This window comes from Hemicordylus capensis, chromosome 1 (assembly GCF_027244095.1).
Source record: "Hemicordylus capensis ecotype Gifberg chromosome 1, rHemCap1.1.pri, whole genome shotgun sequence".
NCBI lineage: Eukaryota > Metazoa > Chordata > Lepidosauria > Squamata > Cordylidae > Hemicordylus > Hemicordylus capensis.
Genome location: NC_069657.1, coordinates 344,900,775 through 344,918,630, shown reverse-complemented (window position 1 = coordinate 344,918,630; position 17,856 = coordinate 344,900,775). Strand labels below are relative to the sequence as shown.

Genomic DNA, 17,856 nt, shown 5'->3' with positions numbered 1-17,856 from the left:
GTACTTACTGCGTACAATTCTGGTCACCACATCTAAAAAAGGACATTGTAGAACTGGAAAAGGTGCAGAAGAGGGCAACCAAGATGATCAGGGGCCTAGAGCACCTTTCTTATGAGGCTAGGCTACAACACCTGGGACTTTTTAGTTTAGAAAAAAGACGACTGCGGGGAGACATGATAGAGGTCTATAAAATCATGCATGGTGTGCAGAAAGTGGATAGAGAGAAATCTTTCTCCCTTTCACATAACACTAGAACCAGGGGTCATCCCATGAAATTGATTCCTGGGAAATTTAGGACCAACAAACGGAAGTACTTTTTCACACAATGCATAATCCACTTGTGGAATTCTCTGCCACAGGATGTGGTGACAGCCAACAACATGGATGGCATTAAGAAGGTTTGGATAACTTCATGGAGGAGAGGTCTATCAACGGCTACTAGTCGGACGGCTGTGGGCCACCTCCAGCCTCAAAGGCAGGATGCCTCTGAGTACCAGTTGTAGGGGAGTGACAGTGGGAGGCAGGGCATGTGGGAGGCAGTGGGAGGCAGGGCAACTCCTGCCTGTAGCTTCCGGTGGCATCTGGTGGGCCACTGTGTTGCCCAGGATGTTGGACTAGATGGGCCTTGGGCCTGATCCAGCAGGGCTGTTCATCTATATCTATATCTATATCTATATCTATATCTCCTGTTTTTGACCCACTTACTGTTTTTTACACTCATTTTATAAAATATACTTTCTTAGTTTGTAGTTTTATAGTATCAATATTTCATACATATATAACACATTTTTATTGTAGGACAGTAATTGGCTAATAGGGATATTTTAGATTGTGATGTTATTTTTAGCATATGATGTTTTTTCCTTGCCCATGCCCTTGTATGCTTTTTTATTCTTGTGCTGGTCTAGGACAGTAGTAAAGATTGATTGATTGAGTTTGCACCTCCTCTGGAATGGAGGCGGTGCATTCATATATCGGCCAAATTTACCCCAAAATCCCTGTGAGCTTTCAGGGAGCCCTTCACACATGATTTGGGTTTTTCATTGTGCATTAGAGTGTAGCCCAATTTATATCAGGGATAAAAAATTCACTTTTTGTGTCAGTTATTGGGGGCAACTTCAAACTCGCCGTATAGCCTCTCAGTAAACCAGTGGTAAAGCCTGCTGTCTGGGAAAGCTCCTGGAGGTTTTACGCACAGCAGTTCTTCCGTGACATTTTTGCTTTTAGCTTGCATTTCCTCCAGAATGGAGGATGCAAGTATACAAATCGGCCAGATTTCCCCCGAAGTCCCTGTGAGTTATTGGGGAACAGTCCACAAGTGCCATTTGGGTTTTCCACTGCACCCGAATGTAGCCCGATTTATCTCCAGAGTAAAAAAACTCCACTATTTTCAGCTGTTTTTTGAGACAGCTTTAAGTTCGCAGTAAAGCCTCCTGGTAAACCCGCAGTAAAATCTGCTGTGCGTAAAACCTCCTGGAGAAAAGACAACTAGGGTGAGACAGGCTAATCACCTTCAACTACCTGGAAGACTGACATATAGAAGCAGCAGCAGACCTATTCTCTGTTACTCCTGGGGACAGGACAATAACCAATTCATTGCATAAGGAAGAATTTCCTGACTGTAAGAGCTGTTCAACACTAGAGAACAGTTTGCCTCATGCAGTGACAGGCTTTCCTTTGCTGGAGGTTTCCAAACAAATGCTGGACAGGCATCTGTCAGAGATGCTGTAGCAGTTTCTTGCTTGAGGAGGGGGATGGACCAGTCATCCTTCAAGGTCCCTTTCAAGTGTAAAATTCTACAATTGTATTAAAAGCTCACATCTTTTTGTCCAACATTTGCAAGAGACAGGTTCTTCAACACCACTGAATGCAAATCTTAGAAATTATTTTCAATTTTTTTTCTGAAAGTGGAGGTAGTTACATCATGAAACAAGCCCAGATATTTCCCACATTTTAATTTATTACAGCAGAGAGAGAGAGAGAGAGAGAGAGGGAGGGAGGGAGGGAGGGAGGGAGAACGTGTTTTTCAGCTAAACTCAGCAGTCACACTCTGAATAACATGTAGCTTCAGAATCACATTCGGCTGTTCCTAAGTGACATTCCAGCTGCTTAGATTCTTCTACATGCTTCAGTTCCAAAACATACCTAACACAGTGCTGCATTTCTAAGGGGAGTTTCTATATTAGGTGGTATAGAAGTTCAATAATAAATAAAATAAATAATCAGTCCTGCATTGTCCTGTGTGATCTGTCTCTCTCCCCTTCCAGAATATTTTTGTGGCAACTACTTCACTCTGACCACACAACCAGCTTTACCAGATACAAGTATCTCCCCACTTATTGACTTTGCAGATTGAACACACACAATCTGCAGAGGTGTGCCTTTCAGATGGCTCCACTGCCCACTATTTACATGCCTATTCCTTTCTCACATCCATTGGCTCACCTTCCCCCTCCCCCAGCATCAGCAGGGAAAGGGAGCCAGCGGAAGGAAGAAAATTACTGTTGCGGACTTAAAGGTGCAGCAGCTGGTGACAAAGCCCACATAAGCCTCCTGCTGGGTATGTACAGAAACAGCTCAGCAGCTGTGATATGCCCTGAGAGAAGCATGGAGTGGCTGCCTGAGTACTCTGTTGCACAGCAGCTGCTCTGTGCCACATGAAAATATGTCCCCAAAGATCACATGATCCTCTAGGACAGGCTTCCCCAAACTGCAGCCCTCCAGATGTTGCTGAACAACAACTTCCAGCATACTCAGCCACAAAAAATTGTATCTAGGGATGCTGGGAGTTGTAGTTCAGCAACATCTGGAGGGCCGCAGTTTGGGTAAGCCTGCTCTAGGACATATTTTCATGTGGCACAGAGTGCATCGAGGGAAAGGGAGGTAATCAAAATTGACTGCAACTGCAGAGTTAGTCAGTGCCATCAAGAGCACCATCACATCTAATGTAGCACCAGCGCTTCTTTCGTCTGAATGTCAGTCATTTTGGTAATAATTTGCATATCTTAAGACATGTTTTCTGATTTAAAAATTTCCTTTCAAGGACTTTGCAGGATAGTGGCTGATAAAACTCCATATTCTAGCATTGAAGAGATTGTGAGAAAAGTTTTGATTGGACCAACAGCACTGCAACAACCTTGCTTCTATTGCTCTGAGGATCTAAAAGCAGAAAAGCTGACCATCAGAAAAGGCGAGAAGATTATTTTCAGATCTGTGGAAGACAGCAAGGGGATGATGATCATGCATGGTGAAGTAACAAGGAATGGCCGACTTCATGGCTTTGTTTTGCCAGTCTCCACGGTCACCAGAGGAGACTTCTATGAATGGAAAGATGACCAGACTTATACTCTGAAGGAGATTGCTGAATGGAAAATCCCAAAGAGCAGATGTCGGAGTGTGATATTTACTAATCCTTCCAACACTGGGGATTCTACCAATGTGTTTCCTGCAGGTTTTGATGGCTCTGTTGTTCTCACACCAATATATGAAGTACAAGCAGTGATGAAATGTAAGTAAATTAATGTCAGTGGCAAATATCTCTACCTGACTAGCAAAGCACTCAAACTGTTGCAAACAGGTTGGCATACCTGCTGCAAAGTGTTGTTTGAACTGAGCAGTTTTAAGTTAAGTGTTTTATAGCTCCACTATAGGAAGCTGTAGAGCTGGAGTGATAAAAGCCTTGAACAGCAGCATATTTCCTTTCGAAACCTCTATAAAAACCGAACTTCATATATTTATAATAGTTGCTGCTATTACATGCACAGATCTTGGAATTGTGTCGTGTGTCGTGTGTGCACTGCTTTCCCCCCAATGCTTTGCCACCTTTAAGCAAAGGGGGTGGAAAGCTTTATGCTTCTCAAGGTTAAATCCTTCAGTTGCAACCCATCGCTTGAGGCAGTACAGCTGCAGCATTAGGGAGGGACCATAGATTGGTGGCAGAGCACATTCCTTGCATGCAGAAGATTCAAGGTTCATTGGAAAGGATCTGGTAGCAAGTGATGTGTAAGCTCTTGCGTGAGAACCTGAAGAGATGCTGACCTGAATTGATTGCTAGGAAATCTAGGACCAACAAACGGAAGTACTTTTTCACACAACACATAATGAACTTCTAGAATTCTCTGCCATAAGATGTGGTGACAGCCAACAAGCTGGATGGCTTTAAGTGGGGTTTGGATAACTTCATGGAGGAGAGGTCTATCAACGGCTACTAGTCAGAGGGTTATAGGCCACCTCCAGCCTCAAAGGCAGGATACCTCTGAGTACCAGTTGCAGGGGAGTAACAGCAGGAGAGAGGGCATGCCCTCAACTCCTGCCTGTGGCCTCCAGTGGCGGGCCACTGTGTAAAATAGGATGCTGGACTAGATGGGCCTTGGGCCTGTTTACTTGGATATGTCTAGGCAAAAGGGGGGGGGGGACTAAAGTTTAAATTTCTCATTTGCAACAATCTTCTTCCCATCCCATATCCTCCAAATCTCACAGCAATTTTAAAAACTAAGGCTTTGTTCTCACACAAAAGCAACAGTGTGGTCAACTTATTTGTAGACTGTACCATTTCAGACTGAAGGCATGGGAGTCGGGGAGGGGGCAGCAGCAAGAGGGGGCAGTCCCCCCCCTCCCTGCATTGAGCCAGTCCCATTGAATTCAATTGGGCTTCCTCCCAGGTGAGTGAGTATAGGACTGTGAGTATAGCCTTGGCAGAGGCGTATCTAGGGAAAATAGAGCCTAGGGCAAGCACTGAAATTGCGCCCCCTGTCCAAACATCTGACACCCATCTTTCAGATAACTTTACCATAATATCAGCTGAAAAATACAAGTCAAGCTCGTTAATCTTTTAATCTTTCAAAAACTATTTAGCAGTGGAGGTAGCCAGACCAAAAAAAATGCTGGAAAACTACAAATTTCAGTATGCTGGGGCTCATGAAATATCCAAATACTATGTGGAGGTGTACTTGGAAAACTAAACACAAGTCCCTGTCTAATTCTCTACTATGCATTGTAGCATCACTATTATATCAGTTTTAAAAATAAATGGAGAATTTGACTTTTCCCTGATACTCTGAAAATAATTAAAGGATATGCAGAGTAAATTGTGTCACTGCTTGGAATATATTCTAGTCTTTCAGAAACACAGTTAAAATGAGAGAAAGAGAGCAAGAAACTCCCAGTGGGGCTTAATACTAAGGATTTCATGCTGATTCAAAGACCATTAATAGCCATATTATTAAGACATCACATTTAACTCATTTATCACAAGAAGCAAAATAAGAGCAAATGAATACAATCCTAGCCCATAAGCTTCAGCTCAGTATTCACAAGCCCTGATTCTCTGCACATAGTGCCAATCTGAATATGTGTACCGTATCATATTATATTTTTTAAAATTAATTTTTTTAACCTGTAGCCCCTTTGGGGGGCTTCATAAGGGCTGTGAGGGGGTCTGCAAAGGTTCCCCCTCCCCCCACTGGCCTCTAGGGCCTCACAGGGACCATTTGAGCATGTGCGGTGGCCATTTTTTAAAATAAACTTTTTTAAAAAAATGGCCGCTGAAAACAAGATTGCCGCCACACATGCTCAAATGGCCTCTGCGAGTCCTGGCATGGCCTAGGGCCTCACAGAGGCCATTTGAGCATGCACGGTGGCCATTTTGTTTTTGGTGGCTGTTTTTTTTTTTTTTAATTTTCAAAAATGGCGCCCCCTTCAAGTGGCGCCCGGGGCACATGCCCTGCCTGCCCTACCCTAGATACGCCCCTGAGCCTTGGCCCCCACCCTTGCCCCAGAAAATGTCCTGCAGATGCCCATGACTGCAGGCAGAGGTTGAAAGGGTTAAACACATTTTTTAAAACCTCTACGCAGAAAACGGAATCCCTGTTCTGTCATTATGGATTTTGGGAATCCATAGCATCCCCAAGAGCAATTCACAAGCCACACAACCCACGTTGTTGTACAGTCATTCCTTGCCATCCATTAGGGTTCCGTTCTGGCAAAACTTCACAGTTAGCAAATTCGTGGTTGGTGAGGCATTAAAGTCTATGGGAAACAGGGGGTTGGGAGATAAGAGATGTTGAAAACGACTGTAAACAATCCTTTTTAAACAAACAAACAAACAAACCCTGTAATATCGCCAAGAGCCATCAAGAAGAATGAGCAGATTGCACCTCTGGAAATTTTTTGAAACCACCCCCGCCCCCCCCCCACATCACTCAAAGGCATCTTAAATTGGCAAGGGACAGCAGCAAGCATCACCAAGAGGAATGAGCTGATTGAATGAGCAGATCGAACCCCCAATATTGCTGAAAGTTGAAACCCTCCCAAAATCACTAAAAAAAACCCCCAGCGCCAACCATGTATAGTTGGGTCACAGTTGGCAAGACCTGTCACAATTTCCCATTTACATATACTCGAAACTGTGGTTAGTAAAACCGTGGTTGGCAAAGGATGACTGTATTCGTGTTCTTATTCTAAGGAAACCACTTTAAGAACTTTTGGTTGAAAAGCGGTATACAGATAATAGTAATGATGACAACAATTCGTCTCATGGTTGGAACTCTGGGGAGCCCAGATACTGTAACATGGATAGCAGGAGGAACAGGGTTTCAGCGTGTGCTAACACACAGGAGTGGCACTTGCGGCTACACTCTTGGGGATGCTGCATATGAGCCCACTTCCAATTCCATAACAACTGACACATGGCTTCTGTGTCAGGGAGAAGGCAAAGCCAAGATAATGCAAAGAAAAGATAATCATGTGGATTTAATTTGTGGTTTTATTGGTGCAGTGGGGGAGTAATCTGCCTAGAGAGCAGGAGGCTGTTGGTTCGAATCCCTGGTGGTGTGTTTCTCAGAATATGGGAAACTCCTATATATATTAAGCAGCAGTGATACAGGAAAGTACTAAAAGGCATCATCTCACACTGCACGTATTCTACCAAGAAAATAACATGGCTCTGTGGTTGCCAGGAGTCGACACCAACTCGACGGCACAATCTTTCCTTTTCCTTGTATATAAAATATTATGTATTTTTAAAAGGAGGAGTGAATTGGACATTATTCTCTCTTTTTCTTAATCAAGGGGAACAAATACTTTGTGAATACATAGAAGCAAGTCTATTTTAAAAGATCATTTTCTAGGAAGTCTCCAGAAGGCATAGGTCGGCAATATATGAGGAGTTGTAGGGCTCTTACATGACATTCTTGTGCCCTCGCAAAGGGGTACTTCTCATTCTCTCTGTTTCTAGCTCTTTTATCGTTGTTCTGTTCCTCCTATGTAACTTTTCCCTGCTCCTCCCTTGCCCTTTTCATTCTTACATGTCAACTGTGAGCTTGGGGGCAGGGTAGGTGGGTTGCTAAAACCACAATTGTCAAAAAAAAGGAGATTTGCTTCCCCATGGAAACACAGGAAAGGCCTGTGTTGTAAGGACATATAGTACAAAGGAAAAGAAAGGAGAGAGAAAAGAGTCCTTTAATATTTAGTGAAAATATGGTTGTTTGAATTTCAAAAGGTGCTTATATGTAATAAAATATTTAGGTTTAGAAACTATGATTTTGAATTGCTACATTGCACTTTGTTGTGGTCCAGGCCTGATTTATATACTGAATATGCTCATTAGCTAGCATACAAAATTAGACCTGTTTCATCAGTGTCACCAAGTGACCAGTTCTTTTATATAGTGACCATGTAGGATGTGGGTGCAAGGAAGAAAGGAGATCAAACCAATCCTAAATGATTCAATGGGCTTTATTGAGTATAAAAGAATAACAACATCAATCTAGCTGAGCAGAAAGCAGAACATTCTATCAGTATTACTAACAGTATTTCAACCCTAGCCAGCACCAATATTCACCCAGTGTTCCTAACTAACATATGTGTGTGTATTAAATCTTCCTAAAGCCTAGTATAATTCAGATATAGACGGAAAAGGGGCGGGGGAGGTAAGGAAGGCTGAGGGCTGGCATGATTTGGGGAGATCAGGAATTAGTAGAGGGATGAGGGGAAAGGAGAAGAAGGGGAAAGGATGGAGGGATCCAAGACTTGTAGAGGCAGCATATTACCAGGATCAGAGGCTTGAGAACGGTGGATCTTTCAGCTGAAGGAGAGAAGCTTTTGGCTGGAGACAGGAGCTTTTGGATCAAGCATGCAGTTTGCTCAGAGCACGGCTGAGAGTCAGAGCACCATGGCTGGGGAAGTCTTGACTTCTCACTGCGCAGTGGAAGTCACAGACAGTTCCTGTCCATGGATAGAGTTCCTGCCTCTAGCCCCACGGCTTGGGCAGCAAACTCTTGGATTACTCATGAGCAAGTCTTGCTTGTAGGCAGAAGATTGCGTGTAGGCACAAGCCTGCTTGTAGGCAAGAGACTGCTAGCTCTCTGTCCAGTAGCCTCATTCTTTATAGTTGTATTTTCCTTTGATCTCTCATAGAGTCTATTCAAATCTCCTCATCTTTTCCTGGGTCCCCAAAAGGGTGACAATGCTGTTACCTTCTGGATAATGTCTTTTAGTTATTCAGGATATTGGCCAGTCCAGAGAGATCTGAATCTCATCTTCTGTAAACTGTGCACTTGGCGGGGGGGGACATTGCCCAAGGCAAATCTGCCTCTCTGAGCTGCAAATGGGCATCTTCTCTTGTCCCAGATTTGCTAGCCTCATCCCAAAAAGGTGTTAAAGTGTTAGTAAAGTAAGAATTAAAGTCTATAGGTGTTTTCTTTGTATGCATCTACCTATGTTGAATTTCTATAGAGAGCAATTGAGTCAATCATTGACAAGGATTAACGTGGACTTCTTGCAACAGGAGAGGGGAGATCAGCCTCTGGCCTCTTCCACAGACATTATCTGATAGTGAGTCACATTTTAGGATTTGGATTGTTCTGGCTTGGCTTTTGTGCTTCCTTGAGTACCCCTCTCACAATACAATGCTGGATCGCCTCTTCCCTCACAGACCAGTTGAGATCTGGGGTGTCAATTCACCCTGAGCCCAGGTATTAATTGAACTCTTAATATAAAATGAAATCAGACACAGGCCTGGATTCCATATACTTCTGGGCTGGTACCTCTGGGTCTAATATGTTGGGGTGCCCCTAACAACTTCTCTACTCCTCTTAGCCTGCAAGTGCATTTTATGTTCAGTCACATTATTGCTGCCGAAAATGGGAAATGCATGCTTCATTCTATCTTTATCTACAAATGACTGACATCCTGATGTCATAGAACTGTGCATTTCTCCACCTTGACATCACATCATTGGATACCACATTATATGGCCACATTCAGATGTAATGGCTAACCGCAGTTAGAAGTGACCAAGGTTGCAATTAGGGATGTGCGAACTGGCTCAAACGTGGGCTGGTTCACCATCGAACTTGGCCAGCTCAAGGGCTTACCTGGTTCAACCCCCCACCCCCATCTGGTGTTTCAAATGAAAAGAAATTGTTTTTTAGAAACTAACTGCCTCCAGCAGGTGGTCTCTGGCAGTTCCCCCTCCCACCACTGGTCTCCCCTGGTCTCCAATTGGCCCAATTTGAGCCTTTTCAGTCCATTTTTAGCCTATTCTGGGCCTCTTCAAACTGTTGGTGGCCATTTTGGAGGCCACCGTGCATGAGCACTTGCCATCTGTGTGACCGGGATCTGCAGGGTGAACCAGGGGTCCATTTTCGGGGGGGGGGGGATCAAACATGCCCAGTTCTGTTTGTGTCCAGTGCAGACAAACCGAACCGGGCATACCAGTTTCAAGCACACCCTTAGTTGCAACTGTATTATGCCCAAATGTGCAAAACCACAGTTACACCCGAAAAACAAACTCCGTTTTGTCTCACCAAACTCCAATATGAACCTTTGGTTATATCTAAGGGTCGCCACCAGCAACTGTGGTTTTGCCACTGAGGCATTGCACTCAACTGCTAGCGCAGCTGTAACTACAGTTTTGTGCCAATTTCCAAACCCCAGTGATAGAGGCTGCAGTGCAGATCCACCCAGGGACTCAGCTGCTCCATGCTTTCAGTGCTTCTCACTGGAAGCCTCTCAGAAATCCAGCCACACCCCTCCTGTCAGCTATGCAGCAATGGTGTTGCCAGGCTATAGGGATGCCACAATGCCCCATCCCCTACTGGCCACCCTGTCAAGCTGCAAAATCGCTCGGGGGCAGACCCGATTCCCACTCTGTCCTGTGCTCTCCCCACCTGGCAAGCAGTGGGGAGAGGGGACAGGATGACAGGAGGGGCACTAAGTGCTTTGCTCCCTGAGAAGGCAGCAGCAGCCATGTATGCACAAACTGTGGCAGAATGAGCAGGGTACCCCATCACAGAACTGAGAGGAGAGCAAATGCCTGGGGGCGGGGCGGGATTCCCCAGGCTTGGGTATTAAAGGCAGCACAGCAATGTTCTACTTCACATTTAGCTTGGGCAAGGGGCCTGCAGCCCCTTCCCTGTGTGGGAAGGTTTGCTCCCCTAGGTCTTGCTCATGAGAAGGGCTTCCTGTTATGTCCCATCTTGGACACTATTGTGCTGGAGACCTAGACCATTACCCCACCGAACACCCTTGCATAAGAGAGGCAGAAAAGGGGAGTGACGGAGGATGCTCTGTGCAGGAAAGCTGTGGAGCCAGGCACTTGGGCGAGTGTGACAACTGCCGCCAAGCCATTGTAAATCCCTGTGTCCTGCCAGCCCACATGCCCATGTGGAGATGTGCCCCACTGCCTGTGGCCCAGAAGGGCAAGTCCACTGTCCTGAGCCAGCTGGAAACTGGGTCTCTCCTCTCCCAGGAATCCATGTGCCGGGAGTTCTGTATAAGGTGGCACATCGGAGCCATCTCCCGAGGTTTGAACATGTTCTGAGGTCAGCACCAGACTTCTGTGTGCACACCATCCATGCAAGTGGGTATGTCCTAGCAAATGGCCCCCTCTTAGCAGGGGGTAGCCAGCATGCACAGGCCACCCCCTATCTGCCTTTGAGGGGCTGCCACAAGCAGGATTTGGGAGCAGCAAGGTTATAGTTTTTCCACACATAGGTTGGGTAAGGGGGCCCTGCCTCTTCCATTTTCTGGATTACATGCCCCACAGACTTCCCCACGAACAGGGCCAGGTGGCTGAATTGGCAATGCACTTCCCTCAGGGCTGTCGCAAGAAACCACTAGGGCTGTGCACAAAACTGGCTTGGCCTCTTTGGTTCTAATTCAAACCAGCTTCGAACCAGGGTGGGTAGATTTGGTTTTGGTTTTGCTCAACCCCCACCCCCGGTTCGGTTCAAATTCAAACCGGTTCTAAAAGCTTCTACATAGGGTATAATGGGAACTTGAACTGGCTCATTATTCCCTATGTGGAGCACCTAGGAGCACAAAACTAGGGTAGGTGGTAGGTACCCACCAAACCCCAAATCAATCGGACATCCTGTGATTATTAATGAATTTCTGAAGATTTTTTCAGTTTTTGCATTTCTCCCATAGGGAATAATGGGGATTTGAGGATGCCCCATTTCCCCCTTTGGGGGGTACCTGGGCACTGAAAATTGGGTCTCGGGGCACAGCAGGTTGTACAAGAACTCCCCCCAGGCTGCCCCAAATCAGTGGGGTTTATAGGGGGGTTTCAGGAATTTTTTAGTTCTGGCCTCTCTTAACAGTCTATCTCTGAGTGGATTCTCTGGTTTGTATATACTATTATGAAAAGCTCTTCAGAAGGGTTGCCTGGGGGGTAGTTCTGGTACAACCTGCTGTGCCACCAGACCCATTTTGAGGTGCTTAGGCACCCCCCCCCCAAAGTGAGGGAATGAGCCAGATGGGTCACCTCAAAACCCCATTGTTCCCTATGGGAGAATTTTTTTTAAAAAAAAATCACTTAAAGACACAAGAGTGTCCATTACTTTGGGGTTTGGTGGGTGGTGGGCACCCATGGGTGCTTACCACACACCCCAGGTTGGTGCGCCTAGCAGGCCACACTACCAACACACAGTGACACAACTAAAAAGGCACCCAGCTAAGAACCAAAAAACCACCACAGAAACTGACCTGCTGCTGCTGTGCCTGCACAACTGTAAAGCCAAGGGAACCAAACCAAGCAGCACAGACTACACAACAGCCAAACAAATTTGCAAGAGACCTATCAAGATGGCGGAGCAAGGCAATAAATCCAACCTGGCATCATGCAAACTGCAAAGAAAGAGGGGCAAGGCAAAAACGCACCATGGTAAAGGAAGAGAACTTAAAGTAACACACACACACACACACACACACACACACACATTTTTCCCCTGTTCTTCTCTTCAGGCATGCGTTTTGCAAAAATACAGCCAGATCTGCCAAGCTCCTCCTCCTCACCACCACCACCAGGCCAGAAGGAAGCCAAGGAAGACTGCAACCAGAGTGATTTTGCTAGGCCAGAGGCTTGGCTTCAAATAGGATTTGCAACTCCCTCCTTTGGGAGCCCCCACCTTTGCCCTCCCCCCTGGCCAATAGGGTGCCAGTTCTCAAGGACTGGAGCTACTCCAGAGCCTCTCAGAGAGCCAGACTCATCTGGCCAATCAGGAAAGCATTAGCTCAGTGAAGGAAAATCAAGCAAAACAAATGACACAAAATGGAGGAAATTACCTAAAATGGCCTCTAGAACCTTCAAACCGGCTCAAACAGGTTCAAATTTGAACTGGTGCTTAAAGGTTCTAGATAGGATATTATGGGGATTCGAACCAGCCCATTATTCCCTATGTAGATTACCTAGAGGCACAAAACTGGGGTGGGTGGTAGGCACCCAGACCGCCAGCCTAGCTGACAGCAAGCTGCTGGACAGAAAGAATTAACTTGGGTGTGGACGGGCTGCTTTGCTGGGGGTCACAGCTCGTGACATCTTCTCAGGGTATGGTGGGACAGACCCCCGCCGCAGCATCCTTTGCCCTCCCCCAGCTGCATATCCCATTGTAGCAAATGCCGATTTCCCCCTCCTGTGAGGAAAGCAAGTGACACAGGCCACCATTCAGCTACTCAGAAGCATGATGCTTCTAAATACCAGTTGCAGGGGAGCAACAGCATGCCCTGACCTCTTGCCTGTGGGCTTCTCTGTATGAAACAGGATGTTGGACTAGATAGGCTTTAGGCCTGATCCAGCAGGGTTGTTCTTATGCTTTTAGGGGAATATGCAGAACAGCAGGATACTCCGATAATAGGGAAGACATTGTGGAAGAAAGATGGACAATTAAACCCTCTTGCCATTTGTTGATGATGTCCACATTCATCTACTGTTAACACATACTGTCGTTCTAGCCTTAGATTTTAAAGTTGGCTTTGTGGGGAGGGTTTTTGGTTTTTGGTTTGGATTTCTAGCCAGTTGAATAGCAGGACCCAGGCCTTAAATTCAAGTTCCAGTTAGTTGCCAGATAAATAAAGAATGTGATTTTACAGTGCCATGTCCTAATGTATGCTCCATTAGCTTTTCTATTTCCAATAGTATCCCTATGTTTTACCATGCGTTCAACATATAAATTACAGTGAATATTTTCTAAACAACTTCTACAAGTTACTTTCATATGATGAGGTATTGGTTTAGTGAACTGTAAAAAATGGATTCCCACATTTCCTTGGATACACTATACAGAAGTATGAGCTAGCAATACGAGACATGGCATATGTTCTATTGTAAAAATAGCTACAGCTAAGAGGGACTAATCAATTTTAGCCAATACACACAGCAGCAATACACATTTATTTTTCTTATTTTTCTTTATTTTCACACAAGTGCATGCATAATTCCCTGCATAGCTCACAGAAAATGCAGGTTTGCTCACAATGGACCAGTGCGGGAGGTGAAAGTGTGTTGTGGTGCTTTGGTTGGACTAGGATTAGGAAGACTCGTGTTGAAAGCCCTGCTCCACCACAACACTCACAGGGTGAACTTGAGCCAGTCACCGCCATTCAGTCTAATCTACACCACAAGCAGAGAGAACCATGTAGACTCCTTGAAGGAAAGGTGGGATAAAAATGCAATATAGAATAATTATTTAATCTTGCACATCTCAACAGTCATACTTAGTACTGATTTTCTAACATAGTGTAGCCCTATTGGAAAGTATGTAGTGTGGCACAAGAGCTGCATTCTCTTTGAAGGTCTCCCACCTTTCCTCCACTTGTGGCATGGGAATAACACTAGCTGACTTTCAGACTAACCCTGAGGAAAACGGTGGCATGTCAGAACACAGTAAGTCTGGATATCAGCTACTGTCTTACCTTGTGGTTGGTAATGTTTACTGAGGTAATAGATGTGAATTGCTTTGAATACTCTAAAACACTGAACATCTATAGTCTTATCTATCTTTACAGCTCAGAACAAGCGACAGTGTGCACTAGTATTCAAATATTTGTTTAAAATTATTTGCATTGCAACTAAAATAAAGGTAAAGTGTGCCGTCAAGTCAATTTCGACTTCTGGTGCCCACAGAGCCCTGTGGTTTTCTTTTGGTAGAATATAGGAGGGGTTTACCATTGCCTCCTCCCACACACTATGAGATGATGCCTTTCAACATCTTCCTATATCGCTGCTGCCCGATATAGTACTAGCAGGGATTCGAACCAGCAACCTTCTGCTTGTTAGTCAAGCATTTCCCCACTGCGCCACTTAACAATTATTTCAGTAGTTCCAGTATAGCAGCAAAGGTATAGAAAACATTTGTATTTTTAAATACAGTAAGTTGAGACTATTAACACTGCATTTTACATCATTTAACCTTATTTTTTTTCCTTTTCAGTTCAGAAAGAGATTGTTCACTTCCTTTCCAATTTAGATGTTGAAGTCAAAGATGTAACTCACAGTTACAATATTAACAGTTTCCTTCAGCCATTGTCAATGGAAGATATATTAGAAAGGAGTGAATTTCCAATAGTTGTTGCACTAATTGAAGGGTCCATAGGAAACAAGCAGTCATGCAATGTATTGTACCCTGGTAAAGAATTAGTCATTTACAAAAAGCATCAGGCAACAAGAATCTTAGCATCTGAGATCAAGAGAGATTTATTTAAAAGACACTTTTTAATTCCTACCAGCTACAAAGGAAAATTCAAAAGAAAATTCCGGGAGTTTCCAACTGCCTATGACTTAGAAATAGCAAAGAGTGTGAAAGAGCAGCTTCATGTTAAAGCTACCAAAGCCTTTGAGTCTCCTCATGAAGAATTGCACTCTGTTTCTATTGGGGACCAGTTTCTAGTTCCACAGTGCCAGACAAGTGAAATTGTGGATCAGGAACAAAAGAAAGTAGAAAATGCTTTGGCCTGTGAACAAATCCTATCACCAAACAATTGCAAGAATGTACTTCTTCCAATGTGTTTGGAAGGGGGCTTTGTTGAAATTGTCCATGACAAGAGACAATACGAACTTTTGGAGCTTATCAGGGATTTCTGCCTCCCGTTTAATGTCAAAGTTTCCATAGGAGATCTTTCCACCCAGGAAGACATTTTGGCTGACATACCATGTCTGCAGCTTGAAGAAGAAATCACAGATTCTTTCTTGCTTATCAGCAGTTTAAGCAACCCCACAGAAATCTGGGAAGTTCCAGTGCATAATTTAAATATGACTTTCCAATTGCTGAGAAAACATGGCAAAGATATTATGTATTTCCCAGAAAAGTCTACTGTGGAAGAGATTACTGAAGAACAGTATTGCATGATGAGAAGATATAAAAATCAAGCAAAAAATCCACCACCCAGACCTCCTAAAACCAGTATACCAGAAAAAACCAAGACAACTGTACCAGCTGAAAATGATTGTGCTTCACTACGACCTGTAAAGGTAGGAATAATTTTGCATCTCTGATAAATCTATAGACAATTATTCATCCCATTTTATTGTTTTGTTTTGTATTTGTATTGTATTTGTATTTTGTATTGTTATCCAGGCCATCTAGCCATATGTATAAGCTACTCGGATGGATAGTGGAACTCCAGTATCTCAAGCAGAGGTCCTTCCCAGCTCCTTAAAAGATTCTTTTAACCACAGAAGCCAAGGATTGTACTCCAGACCTTCTGCATGCAAAATATGTAGTCGTTGGTCAACCACGGACTGTGGTCCTTCTCAAGAGACCATCGCTCATGAAATGGATTACATCAGAGTAAAATATTTGTAATAATAAGATCCTTAAATTTATGTGTTCAAAGCTTGTAGAATGAGTGTTTTATTATTGCTGTTGTTTTCTTGTGCATTGTATTGGTTTGAATGTTGAATTCTGCAAATGTATGTTTTAAAGAACAACAGTCTCCATAAACAACAGTCTCTATAAACTTAGTTATAATTTATTATGGTCAGTGACAAGTCAACATACACACCAAAATACAAATCAGCATTAAACAAAACAAATTCAAAGCAGTAAAACTAGGTAACAAAACATCAAGTTATACAGAAATCTCAGTTACAACTAATCAGTTGCTCCTGTCTCAGTTTACAGGCTGCCGCACAGAATCCTGGTGTCGCCACTGTAACATGTTGATCCACCAATAGATAGGAGCGTTTAATAAACTGTTAGTAACAAAAAGAACAAAGCTTGTTTTCCACATCTTTAGCATTGTAAGACATTTCCTAACTTGCTTTGATTACATAGGTTTAAGAACCTTGCCAATATAAATGCTTTACTTTCATGTAAACTATCACATGAGCTATCACCTTTTAGGAATGGCTGTATGCTCAGTGGTCAATCACATGTTTCCCTGTATAAGAGGAGAAAGAGCCCCTGGTGGCGCAGTGGTAAAAAACTGCCGCCCTGTAACCAGAAGGTTACAAGTTCGATCCTGACCAGGGGCTCAAGGTTGACTCAGCCTTCCATCCTTCCGAGGTCGGTAAAATGAGTACCCAGAATGTTGGGGGCAATATGCTAAAATCATTGTAAAGCGCTTAGAGAGCTCCGGCTATAGAGCGGTATATAAATGTAAGTGCTATTGCTATTGCTATTGCTATTGCTATTGCTATAAGGTCTGAAGTTTGGGCCCTGGCTTTGCCAGTTAAAAATTCTTCAGGTAGCCGAGATGGGAAAGACTACTGCTTGGGACCTTGAAAGCCACTGTGCATCTGAATAAGCACTGGGCTAGATGGACCATATAACAACACAAATAGAATATAAAATGCAGTAAGGAAATCATATTTTGGACATGTAGTTAAATACTTTACAGGATAAATGCAGGCATTTTCTCATGCAGATTAAGCTCAAGTTGCAGATTCACACAAAAATGTAATGTGGACTATTCTAATGGACAGCCCAACTCACAATTATGAAGGGGATAGAACTAGTGTTCACTTCCCCTCCCCACCACGGCTATATGTGTTTTGAAAATGAACGCTCTGGAATTGATGTTGACCCATACATACTTCCAGCAAGAGCAGAATATTAAGAAATTCTGGAGAACCTATACTATTTAAAGAGAATTACTTCAATAAATCAACAGCCACACACAATTTTTCATTTAAAGGGAGCAGCTAGATATTCAAGTTTTAAAAAAAGCTAAGCAGTGATTTTAGCTTTAGAAAGACTTACAGATGTGCTTAGCTTTATGTAGCTTCAGTGATCAAACTTACTTAATAGTTGCTGCAAACCCATGTGGTGAGATGTGCAGACTCTTTTCAGTGCTTCTGGGAAATATCCAAATCTAACCTAAGCCTAATGAAACTGTGTGGTAAGTTCATCATGATGGTATCACTTACAGCACATCATTGGGTATCAATAGAAGACATTTTATCCCATAGTTGCTTACCAGAATATCCAGATAACCAAGTGGCAAGCTGTTGTCTGTTGCATGCAGTCAGGACATGATTATCACACTACTGCTTCTCTGGATTTCTACTCAGCAGGCATGGAGGTGTGATGAGAATCATGTCACATGATAGCTGGATGTCACAGGTGGACCTTTCCC

General features: G+C 43.8%; 1 protein-coding gene across 1 annotated transcript in view; it reads left to right on the top strand.

The window, feature by feature from the left end:
- Nucleotides 1-17,856, top strand: part of THEMIS (thymocyte selection associated) — a 96,199-nt gene that overhangs the window by 22,750 nt on the left and 55,593 nt on the right. The window contains exons 3-4 of the mRNA XM_053284054.1: nucleotides 3,044-3,508; nucleotides 14,712-15,748. Of these exons, the coding sequence (XP_053140029.1) occupies nucleotides 3,044-3,508; nucleotides 14,712-15,748 (1,502 nt within the window). The remainder of the gene's footprint in view (nucleotides 1-3,043; nucleotides 3,509-14,711; nucleotides 15,749-17,856) is intronic.